This window comes from Indicator indicator, chromosome W, assembly GCF_027791375.1.
Source record: "Indicator indicator isolate 239-I01 chromosome W, UM_Iind_1.1, whole genome shotgun sequence".
NCBI classification, from domain to species: domain Eukaryota; kingdom Metazoa; phylum Chordata; class Aves; order Piciformes; family Indicatoridae; genus Indicator; species Indicator indicator.
In genome coordinates, this window is record NC_072052.1 from 309,361 (window position 1) to 322,285 (window position 12,925).

A 12,925-nucleotide genomic window follows, 5' to 3' on the forward strand; every position below is an offset into this window, starting at 1 on the left:
AAGGGGGCATTAACAAGGGGATTGGAAAAGAGATGCAAGCCCTCAGCCTGTGGAGGCAACTTCTGTCAGGTGTGAAGGATAGGTTCCCCTTCAAGGAAGATATTATGTGTCACTCAGGCATGTGGACCACCATGGAGAAAGGCTGACTCATGTTGAGCCTAATCTGTTGGGAAAGCACCACATTTGTCATTGTGTTTGGAGTTGTCTGTGACTCTTACTTGATACAAGTCTTTGACTTCAGAAGAATTTTCTCTGCATAGAGAAGTTAGTACTTGCAAATCTTAATGTAATAATGGTCTTAAAAGTAAAATAGTAAGATGAATTAAAATTACGGTGCTGGAGGTGTACTTTCAAGTTGAGTTGCTCTTAATTTGTCACTGGTGCCTCAAAATCTTTTGCTATTATTCCTGTTCCTTATGCTTTCTGTTAGGAAATTATATTTTTTATTTAATATTTATACCTTAACATTAAGCCTTCACATGGGAAGGAATTCCATTCTTTCTTTTTTGTGTATTTTCTTTAGGTCAGCAGTCTTATTTTGCATGTAGAAGAAGCTCACACACTCCCAGTAAAACATTTTACTAATCCATATTGTAACATCTACCTGAACAGTGTCCAGGTAGCAAAAACACATATCAAGGAAGGGCAGAACCCTGTATGGTCAGAAGAATTTGTCTTTGAGTAAGTCTTAATCTTACTGAATTTCACTTGAAAGTTGCATTGCATTTAAGATTCTTTACACTATACTGTTTTGCATATGTTTTTTAAAAATACTGTATGCATGGTTATATAGCAGCCAACATTCAGCCAGAAATGCATGGATAGAATTTTATGTATGCATCTTAAGTATCTCTGTTAATATAATTGTCATTGGTTGATTATGAGAATTCAGGATTAAAATAACTTCAGAATAAGTTTAAATGTTGGCCAAGTATAATACTAATTGAGGCTTTTTGTCTTTTTCCCTAGTGATCTTTCATCTGATATTAATAGATTTGAGATAAGTCTTAGCAACAAAACAAAGAAAAGTAAAGATCCAGATATATGTAAGTATTTTTTCTGTAAAAGATGCATATATATTGCACTGTCACAAGAGAATTAAGTATATTCTGTGATAATCATACAGCTGTATTGGTATGTTTTGGTTTTCTGTTACTGACTCTGCATTGTTCTTACATTTTTTGCATGTTTTTTAGTGGTAAAATGCATAGTAATCCAGTCCTATGTGTCTGATGGCTTTTCTATCTCTATTCCAGTATACCTATTATGTTATATTGTTACCATATTTACAAAAAAAAAAAAAAGAAAGAGACACTGACAGAATTAATCTACTCCATAAAATGTTACATTCCACTAAGCTAATTTCATTAATCTATTTTAAGACCAACTGCATAGAATTTCTTTTATGCTTTTTCGTTTTATTTTTTTTATGGTCTCTTCCAGTGAGAAGGAAGAAATGTAGTACTTTCCCCAATTAAAAATAAATAAAAAACCAACTTGACAATCTGTAGAACAAAATTTGCCTTAGTCCTGTGTCATCCTGTTTATCCCCCTCCTTTCTGTCATCTGCATTCCCAAAAGTTTATTTTCCTCCTGGTATGTACACAATGATATAGACAGTGGGATTGAGTGCACCATCAGCAAGTTTGCAGATGACACCAAGCTGAGTGGTGCTGTCAATATGCTAGAGGGATGGGATGTCTTCCAGAAGGACCTGGAGAAGAGGAGGCTCAGGGATGACCTCATTGCTGTCTACAACTACCTGAAGGGAGGTTGTAGCCAGGAGGGGGTTGGTCTCTTCTCCCAGGCAAGCAGCACCAGAACAAGAGGACACAGTCTCAAGCTGCACCAGGGGAGGTTTAGGCTTGAGGTGAGGAGAAAGTTCTTCATGGAGAGAGTTGTTAGACGTTGGAATGTGCTGCCCAGGGAGGTGATGGAGTCACCATCCCTGGAGGTGTTCAAGAAGGGATTGGACGTGGCACTTGGTGACATGGTTTAGTGGTCATGAGGTCTTGGGTGACAGGTTGGACTTTGATGATCCTTGAGGTCTTTTCCAACCTTACTGATGATGTGATTCTGGACAAGCTGGAGAGGTGGGCCCAGGTGAACCTCATGAGGTTAAACAAGACCAGGTGCAGGGTCCTGCATCTGGGCCGGAACAATCCTCATTATCAATACAGGCTGGGGGATGAGGTGATAAAAAGCATCCCTGCAGAAAAGGACTTGGGAGTTCTGGTGGATGAGGAGCTGGACATGAGCCAACAGTGTGCACTTGCAGCCCAGAAGGCAAATCACATTCTAGGCTGCATAAAAAGAAGCATGGCCAGTAGATCGAGAGAGATGTTTCTGCCACTTTGCTCTAGTAAGACCTCACCTGGAGTACTGTGTCCAGCTCTGTAGCCTTCAACACAAGAAGGACGTGGACCTGAGGGAGCGAGTCCAGAGGAGGGCCATGAAAATTATCAGAGAGCTGGAACCCCTCTCCTATCAGGACAGGCTGATGGAGATGAGGTAGTTCAGTTTGGAGATGAGAAGACTCCAGGGAGACCTAATAGTGGCCTTCCAGTACCTGAAGGGGACCTACAGGAAGGATGGGGAGATACTGTTTACAAGAGCCTGCAGTGACAGGACAAGGGGCAATGGCTTCAAACTAGAGAAGGGCAGATTTAGATTGGATATCAGGAAGAAGTTCTTCACTATGAGGGTGGTGGAACACTGGAACAGGTTGCCCAGGGAGGTGGTTGAGGCCCCTTCCCTGGAGATATTCAAAGTAAAACTCAGTGAGGCCCTGGGCAGCCTGGTCTAGTTGGGGGTGTCCCTGCTGACTGCGGGGAGGTCAGACTAGATGACCTTTGGAGGTCCCTTCCAATCCAAACCATTCTATGATTCTTCATCTGTTTTGTTTCTATTTCTCTATTCCAGCAAACTACTAGCAAGATGGCAAGACTTAACACCTTTCCAAAAAAAAAAACCCAACCCCCCAAAAAACCCCCATAAAAACCCAAACAAAAAAACCCTCCCCCCAAAAAACAAACCTGGATTCTGAGCCACCCAGTGTGGGTTTATTTGGCTTTCAAAGTATTTTGTTTCCCACCATACTTTTTTGTAACTTCAGCCCTTTGCCTCCTCTCTGTTGTCTGCAGTGCAGATGCTCCCCTGCCCAAGATTTGTTACAAGTACTTTTCCAACGTCTTCAGAACTGTCCCAAAGCCTGGCACAATATTTATAATCTGTTGCTGTTGGGTTTGGTTTGCATGTGTTGTGTTACTGGCCTGTTATATTTGCCTCAATGTCAATTTCTTTCTCTTTTCTTCTTGGAGAAGTGATTTGTAGGGAAGCCTTGATCAAAGTAGAATTACTTCTAAAACTGAATGCTCTTGCAGAACCTAATTCAATTTCAAAATTCTTGCTCTTTCCTCTGACTAGAAAGATTTCTGCATGGCAGGAGAAAAAAAGATGTATTTCATTTCACAGACAGAAGGACTTTCTAATTGCAGTTGTGACTTTGTGCACAAATCTATTCATTTAAGATAGAAAATTCTTTATTTGGGCCTAATCTTTGGTTAGTAAAATAACATTTCAAAGGATAGTTCATGACTGAAATACTTCAGTAGCTTCTTTTAAAGTGTTTTTGTAGTTTCCTTCCCTCTGTCCAGATTAAGGACATTATGCTACCTTTTAGATGTATCCGGCTGGTGGAAGGATATAGATTGCTTCCTTATCTAGGTCAAGAGGATTGGCAAGTTCCTTGATTATGGTTAGGTAGATTCTTAGAGCATGATGTAACAGTCTAGATGATTACCAAAATGATGCAAGTATGAGGGCTATATTTTACAGTATTTGTGATGTGTTGACCTTGGCTACCTGCCAGGTATCCACCAAGACTCCTGCTCACTCCTCCTCACCAGTGGGACAGGGGGAAAAATAACATGAAAAACTCATGGGTTGAGATAAAGGCATCTTAATAAAGAAAAGCAAAAACTACATGTGAAAGCAAAGGAAAACAAAAGGATTTATTCTCTACTTCACATCAGCAGACCATAGCTTCCTGGGCAGTAGGTCTTCAGTATGGATAGCAGTTGCTTTGAAAGACAAATGACTTAATAACGAATATCTCCCTTTCTCTTAGATTTTATTGCTGAGCATGGTCAATTGTCCGTGGTCAGATAGGCCTGCAACACATATAACAATGGAGGGTGGCGGAGGCAACACCTGTCTTAGCTGCAAGCACGTGAATGCCTAGATGACAACTTCTTAAGACAAGAAATTAACAGCCCTACATGAGGGGATGCGTTATTCTTCCGTCTGACAGACAGAAGAAATGCAAACGGAGCAAGCGTGCTACTTTAAGCAGCACACTGCCTACAGTGCACTTACAGAATAGGTATGAGGCTATGCAGGAGGAACAGGTTGTAGGTAAGGATGAGGACTCAAGAAGGTCAGAAGCTGCACCAATGACAGGTTGCCACAGTCCAGCCATCAAAACTAATCCTGTAAAGAAACCTCGTAGGGTCATCGTTATAGGAGACTCCCTACTGAAGGGAGCAGAGGGCCCAATATGCAGACCAAACCCATTTCATAGAGAGGTCTGCTGCCTCCCTGGTGCCCAGGTAAGGGACATTGTAGGTAAAGTTCCCAACCTTGTGAGTCCTTCAGACTACTACCCACTTTTGGTCTTTCAGGTGGGTAGCGATGATGTAACAATGAGAGGCTCATAATCAATTAAAAGAGACTTCAGAACCTTAGGGCAACTGCTAAAGGGATCGGGAGCTCAAGTTGTGTTCTCCTCTATCCCTCTAATGTCAGTGATGGACAAGGGAATATATAGGAAGAGCCAAGAGGTTAATTCATGGCTCTGGGGCTGGTGTCATTGACAGGGCTTTGGGTTCTACAATCACAGCTCAGTTTACAAGGCACAAGAGCTGCAAACAACTAATGGGATGCACTTGTCCCAGAGGGGGAAAAGGATCCTGGGGCAGGAATTGGCAGGGCTCATTGATAGGGCTTTAAACTAGATTTGAAGGGGGAAAAGGGTTCATAGTCTTCTGCTGGCCAGTGACAAACAGAGGGGCAGCTCACCAGAGGCAGAGGGATGGAGAGCTAGTGAGGGCTCTCAACTTGCTGCCCTGAGGCAAGCCACGAATGATGCACCAGGACACTCTGTGGAAATCAAGGGGAATTGGCACAAGAGGACGACAGGGCCAGCCCAGCTGAAGTGTCTCTATGCAAATGCACGCAGCTTGGGCAACAAACAGGATGAATTAAGGGCCACTGTGCTGCTGGGATGTCATGACATAGTGGCTATTACTGAAACTTGGTGGGATGATACCCATGACTGGAATGTAGGGATAGATGGGTACAAGCTCTTTAGGAAGGATAGGCAGGGAAGGAGAGGAGGAGGTGTTGCCCTCTATGTCAGTGACCAGCTGGAATCAGTGGAGCTCCACCTGGGGAAGGATGATGAGCTGGTTGAGAGTGTATGGGTTAAAATTAAAGGCAAGACAGGGGAAGGAGATATTACTGTAGGGGTCTGCTACAGGCCACCTGACCAGCAGAACCAAGCAGATGAGGCCCTCCACAGGCAAACAGAAGTGGCTTCATGTTCACAAGCCCTGGTCCTCATGGGTGATTTCAACCACCCTGACATCTGCTGGAGGGACAACACAGCTAGTCTCCAGCAATCCAGGATGTTCCTGGATTGCATAGATGACAACTTCCTCCTCCAAATGGTAGAGGAACTAATGAGAAAAGGTGCTATGCTGGACCTTGTTCTCACCAACAGGGAAGGGCTGGTAACCAATGTGAGGCTCAGAGACAGCCTTGGCTGCAGTGACCATGAAGCAGTTGAATTTAAGATCCTCAGGGCAACCAGGAGGACATATTCTAAGCTTACAACCCTAGACTTTAGGCGTGCAGACTTTGATCGCTTCAGGGATCTGCTGGCCAAAGTGTGGTGGGACAAAGCCCTAGAGGGAAGAGGGGCCCAGGACAGTTGGTCAGTATTCAAGGACCACCTCCTCTGTGTCCAGGAGCAATGTATACCAACAAAGAGAAAAGCAGGGAAGAATGCTAGGAGGCCTGCCTGGATGAGCAAGGAGCTACTGGACATGCTATCACTTAAAAGGAAACTCTACAAGGAGTGGAGGAAAGGACAGCTAGAATGGGGGGTATATAAGGAAGCTGCCCAAGCAGCAAGAGACCTTGTTAGGAAAGCCAAAGCACAGTTTGAATTGAATCTAGCTAGGGAGGTCAAAGGGAACACTAAGAATTTCTACAGGTATATTAATGGTAAAAAGAAGACTAGGGAAGGTGTGGGCCCCCTCAGAAAGGAAACAGGTGAAATGGTCACAAGTGACCTGGAAAAGGCTGAGGTTCTCAATGACTTCTTTACCTCAGTCTTCACTGCAAGGGCCTCCAGCCACACTCCTGGAATAATCATGGAAGCTCATGGCAAGAACCAGAAGGAAGAACTGCCCATCATAAGTGAAGATCAGGTTCGTGATCACCTGAAGAACCTGAAAGTGTTCAAGTCCATGGGACCCCACGTGATACACCCACGGGTACTGAGAGAACTGGCAGATGAGGTTGCTAAACCCCTTCTCTACTATATTCCAAAAGTCCTGGCAGTCTGGGGAAGTCCCCACTGACTGGAAAAGGGGAAACATTACTCCCATTTTCAAAAAGGGTAAGAAGAAAGAACCAGGGAACTACAGGCCAGTCAGTCTCACCTCTGTGCCTGGTAAGATCATGGAGCAGATTCTCCTGGAGGCACTACTGAGACAGAAGAATAGTGAAGAGGTGACTGGGCACAGTCAGCATGGGTTTACCAAGGGCAAATCCTGCCTGACAAACCTGGTGGCCTTCTATGACAAGGTCACAACATTAATAGATGAGGGGAGAGCAACTGATGTCATTTACCTGGACCTGAGCCAAGCCTTCAACACTGTCCCGCACCACATCCTGGTATTCAAACTGTTGAACTAGCATTGTTGGTAATCAGACCAATGGGATTATTTAGACCTCATCATTATTTTCACTTTTATATCCAACAGTAAGTTATTTATATTCTATCACTTTCTGTTCAAGATCTGTGGAAAATTTTCTAGGCACAGCCTAAAACTACCCCAAGTGGATAAGGAATTGGCTGGATGGTCGCATCCAGAGGGTGGTGCTCAGTGGCTTGAAGTCCACATGGAGAGCAGTGACAAGTGGTGTCTCTCAGGTGTCCATCTTGGGACCTGTATTGTTTAATATTTTTATCTATGATATAGACAGTAGGATCGAGTGCACCATCAGTAAGTTTGCAGATGACAACAAGCTGAGTAGTATTGTCAATACACCAGAGGGACAGGATGTCATACAGAGGGACCTGGACAAGCTGGAGAGGTGGGCCCAGGAGAACCTCATGAGGTTCAACAAGAGCAAGTGCAGGGTTCTGCACCTGGGCTGGAACAATCGTCGCTATCAGTACAGATTAGGGGATGAGGTGATAGAAACAGCCCTGTGGAAATGGACTTGGGGTGCTGATGGATGAGAAGCTGGACAGGAGCAGACAGTGTGTGCTTGCAGCCCAGAAGGCCAATCACATCCTGGGCTACATCAAAAGATGTGTCGCCAGCAGATAGATCCAGAGAGGTGATTCTGCCACTTTGCTCTGGAGTACTGCATCCAGGTCTGTAGCCCTCAGTATAGGAAGGACATGAACCTGATGGAGTGGGTCCAGAGGAGGGTCACGAAAATGATCAGTGGATTGGAGCACCTCTGCTATGAAGATAGGCTGAGGGAGCTGGGCTTGTTCAGCCTGGAAAAGAGAAGGCTCCAGGGAGACCTAATAGCAGCCTTCCAGTACCTGAAGGGGGACAAAAAGAAGGATGGAGAGAGGCTGTTTACAAAAGTCTTCAGTGACAGGATGAGGGGCGATGGCTTCAAACTAGAGAAGAGCACATTTAGATTGGATATTAGGAACAAGTTCTTTACTTTGAAGGTGGTGGAACACCAGAATGGTTTGCCCAGGGAGGTGGTTGGGGCTTCATCCCTGGAGATATTCAGTGGGGCTTGACAGGGCTTTGGATAGCCTGATCTAGTTGAGGATGCCCCTGTTTACAGCAGAGGGGATTGGACTAGATGACCTTAGGAGGTCCCTTCCAACCCAGACCATTCTATGATTCTATGAGTCTATAACAACCTCTTCTACAAGGAAGAAGAAAAGAATTGTAGTTGTTGGAGACTCACTCCTGAAAGGAACAGAGGGCCCAATATGCCAGGTTGACCCTTATCATAGGGAAGTCTGTAGTCTTCCTGAAGCCTGAATCAGGGATATCACTAGGACAACTCCCCAACCTGGTGTGGTCATCAGACTACATCCCACTACTGATCTTCCAGACAGGTGGGGAGGAAGCTGCATCCTCTTATCTGAGGGGAACAAAGAGAGACTTCAAGGCCTTGGGATGATTGGTGAAAGGGTCTGGGGTGCAAGTTATTTTTTCTTTGCTCCTTCCAGTTGCAGGTGACGACATGGGATGGAATAGAAGGATCCAGTCTGTAAATAGCTGTCTCTGAGATTGGTGCTGCAGGCAGGGCTTTAGGTTCTTTGATCATGGCTGGTTTTATGAGATACTAGGCCTGATGGTAATACATGAGAAAGGTTTATCTTGCAGGGAAAAAAAGATCCTATGGACAGCAGCACTCTGCGCTGGGTTAGGAACTGGCTGGAGGGCAGAGCCCAGAGAGTGGTGGTGAATGGTGCCACATCCAGCTGGCAGCCTGTCACTAGTGGTGTCCCCCAGGGATCAGTGCTGGGCCCCATCCTGTTCAATATCTTTATTGATGATCTGGATGAGGGGATTGAGTCCATCATCAGTAAATTTGCAGATGACACCAAGCTGGGAGCAGGTGTTGATCTGTTAGAAGGTAGAAGGGCTCTGCAGAGGGACCTTGACAGGCTGGACAGATGGGCAGAGTCCAACATGATGGCATTCAACAAGTCCAAGTGCCGGGTGCTGCACTTTGGCCACAACAACCCCATGCAGAGCTACAGGCTGGGGTCAGAGTGGCTGGAGAGCAGCCAGGTGGAAAGGGACCTGGGGGTGCTGGTTGACAGACACCTGAACATGAGCCAGCAGTGTGCCCAGGTGGCCAAGAGAGCCAATGGCATCCTGGCCTGCATCAGGCATAGTTTGGCCAGCAGGAGCAGGGAGGTCATTGTACCCCTGTACACAGCACTGGTTAGGCCACACCTTGAGTACTGTGTCCAGTTCTGGGCCCCTCAGTTTAGGAAAGATGTTGAATTGCTGGAGCATGTCCAGAGAAGGGCAACAAGGCTGGTGAGAGGCCTTGAGCACAAGCCCTATGAGGAGAGGCTGAGGGAGCTGGGACTGTTTAGCCTGGAGAAGAGAAGGCTCAGGGGAGACCTCATTGCTGTCTACAACTACCTGAAGGGAGGTTGTAGCCAGGAGGGGTTTGGTCTCTTCTCCCAGGCAACCAGCACCAGAACAAGAGGACACAGTCTCAAGCTGCGCCAGGGGAGGTTTAGGCTGGAGGTGAGGAGAAAGTTCTTCACAGAGAGAGTGGTTGGCCATTGGAATGTGCTGCCCAGGGAGGTGGTGAAGTCACCATCCCTGGAGGTGTTCAAGAGGGGATTGGACGTGGCACTTGGTGTAGGGTGACAGGTTGGACTCGATGATCCTTGAGGTCTCTTCCAACCTTCTTGATTCTTGATTCTTCTTAGGATTAAACCTTGCAAGCCAGGTAAAGGACAGCAGAAAGGACTTCTTCAAATACATTGCAGGCAAAACTAATGCTAGAGGCAATGTAGGCCCACTGCTGAATGAGGTGAGTGCCCTGGTGACAGGTTAAAAAGAAGACGGAGTTACTGAATGCCGCCTTTGTCTCTGTCTATACTGGTGGCAACTGTCCTCTGGAGCCCTAGACCCCTGAGGCCCCAGAGGAAGTCAGAATAAAGGGGGAGTTTGCCTTGGTTGATGAGGACTGGATTAGAGATCAAGTAAGCAATCTGGACATCCATGGATCCTGGTGGGATGAACCCGCAGGTGTGAGGGAGCTGGTGGAAGTCATTGCTAGGCCACTCTCCATTATCTTTGGTAAGTCGTGGGGAACAGGAGAGGTGCCTGAGAATTGGAGGAAAGAAAATATCACTCCAGTCTTCATAAAGCGCAAGAAGGAGGACCCAGGTAACCATACACTGGTCAGCCTCACCTCCATCCCTGGAAAGGTGATGGAACTTATCCTCGGCACTATCTCAAGGCATATCAAGGATAAGAGGGTCATTAGGAACACTCAGCATGATTTTCCAAGGGGAAGTCATGCTTAACCTACCTGATAGCCTTTTATGAGGACATAACCAGGTGGATAGATGATGGTAGAGTAGTAGATGTGGTTTATCTTGATTTCAGTAAAGCATTTGACGCCGTCTCCCACAGCATCCTTGCAGTTAAACTGAGGATGTGTGGTCTGGATGATCAGGTAGTGAGGTGGATTGTTGTGGTTTTAAGGCTATGCCTTTAATTTTTCTTCACAAAGTTTGAGCAGAAAGGTGAAAGAATGTAAATAAATCACAATTGGGTGTAAGAAAGCAAAATAATGATTATTCTAAACACTTCCATTGGAGAAATAGAAATGTTTAAGAGTCAATACTCAAAATACAGGCAGTCTCAGTCTGTCTGGTGTTTCTCTGCTGGGCAGTCTGTGTTTCTCTTCTGGCCTTTTTCTTTTTGAAGATAACACACACCCGCATACTGACCTTGAAAAGCTAAGTTTAACAACCTCTCTGCTTTTGGCTTTATTCCTTCTGCCAGGGGGGTCTGGGGAAGGCAGGGGGAAGAGGCAGAGCCCCTCTGTGGCCAGGGGGCTTTGTTGTATTTTTCTGTTAATTGTACATATTTGTAAATGTTGTGAATAGTGTATATTTGTACATATTCATTGCATTTCATTATAGATTGTAGTTTTGCTTGTAATTACAGCCTCATTCGCTTCCAAACTGAGTTAGCCTGGTTATTGTCAGTGTGGGAGGGATTTTTCTTAACCCACCATTACAATGGTTGTGAACTGGTTGAAGGAAAGAAGTCAGAGAGTTGTGGTCAATAGGATGGAGTCTAGTTGGAGGCCTGTATCTAGTGGACTCCCTCAGGAATCAGTACTGGGACCAGTACCATTTGATATATTCATCAACAACCTGGATGAGGGCACAGAGTGCACTATCAGCAAGTTTGCTGATGATACAAAACTGGGTGGAATAGCTGACACACTGGAAGGTTGTGCTGCCATTCTGTGAGACCTTGAACAGGCTGGAGAGTTGGGCAGGGAGAAATTTAATGAAATACAGTAAGGGCAAGTGTAGAGTCTTGCATCTGGGAAGGAACAACCCTACGTACCAGTATAGGTTGGGAGCAGTGAAGGGGAAAAGGACCTGGGGGTCCTGGTAGACAACATGATGACCAAGAGCCATCAATGTGCCCTTGTGGCCAAGAAGGCCAATGCTATTTTGGGGTGTATTAGAAGGGATGTGGTTAGTAGGTCAAGACAGGTTCCCCTCCCCCTCTACTCTGCCCTGGTGAGGCCGCATCTGGAATATTGTGTCCAGTTTTGGTCCCCTTAGTTCAAGAAGGACAGGGAACTGCTTGAAAGAGTCCAGCACAGAGCCACAAAGATGATTAAGGGAGTGGAATATCTCCCTTATGAGGAAAGGCTGAGGGAGCCGGTTCTCTTTAGCTTGGAGAAAAGGAGACTGAGGGGTGGCCTCATTAATGTTTATAAATATGTAAAGGGAAAGTGTCCAGAGGTTGGAGCCAGGCTCTTCTTAGTGATGTCCAATTATAAAACAAGGGGCAATGGGTGCAGGCTAGAGTACAGGAAGTTCCACATAAACATAAGGAAAAAACTTTTCCACTGTGAAGGTGACTGAACACTGGAACAGGCTGCCCAGAGAGGTTGTGGAGTCTCCTTCTCTGGAGACATTCAAGACCCACCTGGACATGTTCCTGCATGAACTACTTTAGGTGATCCTGTTCTGGCAGGGGGGTTGGACTAGATGATCTTTCCCACCTACAGCCTGCTAGCTTTTGGATGGGGAAGCTGGGGAGACAGCCTTGATGCTGCAGGGGCACTACTCAGCAGTAGCCAAAACTAGTTTATTATCAACCCATTCTTGGCACAAATGTAGAGCACAACACTATAAAGGCTGCTGTGGGAAAAGTTAACTCCATTCCATCCAGACCCAATGCAAGTATTTAAAAATATGGGTAGTTAATAATTTATTCAAATAAATACATAACTATGGCTTGGAAAAAGAAAAACAACCTCTGCAATATATTGTTAGATTTAACCTGTTGCTACCGAAAATTGGGAGTCTCAAATTTGATCAGACAGTTAAATCAGTAAATGTCTCAAGGCAACTACACATAGGGTTTGGCTAGAGTAGGAGTTCTGGTTTGGTTTTACATAAGGATAGTTGGTTAATTTCACAGAATCACAGAAACATTCAGGTTGGAAAAGACCCATAAGATCACCAAATCCAACCGATAACCCCACTCTACAAGAATCACCCCTAAACCATATCCTGAAGCACCACATCGAAACAACCTTTAAACACATCCAGGGTTGGTGACTCAACCACCTCCCTGGGCAGCCCATTCCAATGCCTGACCACTCTTTCTGTGAAATTTTTTTTCCTAATGTCCAGTTGCAGCTTGAGGCAATTCCCTCTTGTTCTAGCACTAATTACCTGTGAGAAGAGGCCAGCACCAGCATCTCCACAATGTCATTTCAGGTAGTTGTAGACAGTGATGAGGTCTCCCCTCAGCCTCCTCTTTTTCAAACTAAACAGCCCCAGCTCCTTCAGTCACTCTTCATAAGATTTATTCTCCAGGCCCTTCACCAGCTTCGTTGCCCTCCTCTGCACTCACTCCAG

The 12,925-nt window shown here is 45.5% G+C and overlaps 1 protein-coding gene across 1 annotated transcript in view; it reads left to right on the plus strand.

Annotated features, from left to right (window-relative positions):
* Nucleotides 1–12,925, plus strand: part of LOC128979116 (ras GTPase-activating protein 1-like) — a 203,148-nt gene that overhangs the window by 118,645 nt on the left and 71,578 nt on the right. The window contains exons 15-16 of the mRNA XM_054397213.1: nucleotides 524–681; nucleotides 970–1,046. Of these exons, the coding sequence (XP_054253188.1) occupies nucleotides 524–681; nucleotides 970–1,046 (235 nt within the window). The remainder of the gene's footprint in view (nucleotides 1–523; nucleotides 682–969; nucleotides 1,047–12,925) is intronic.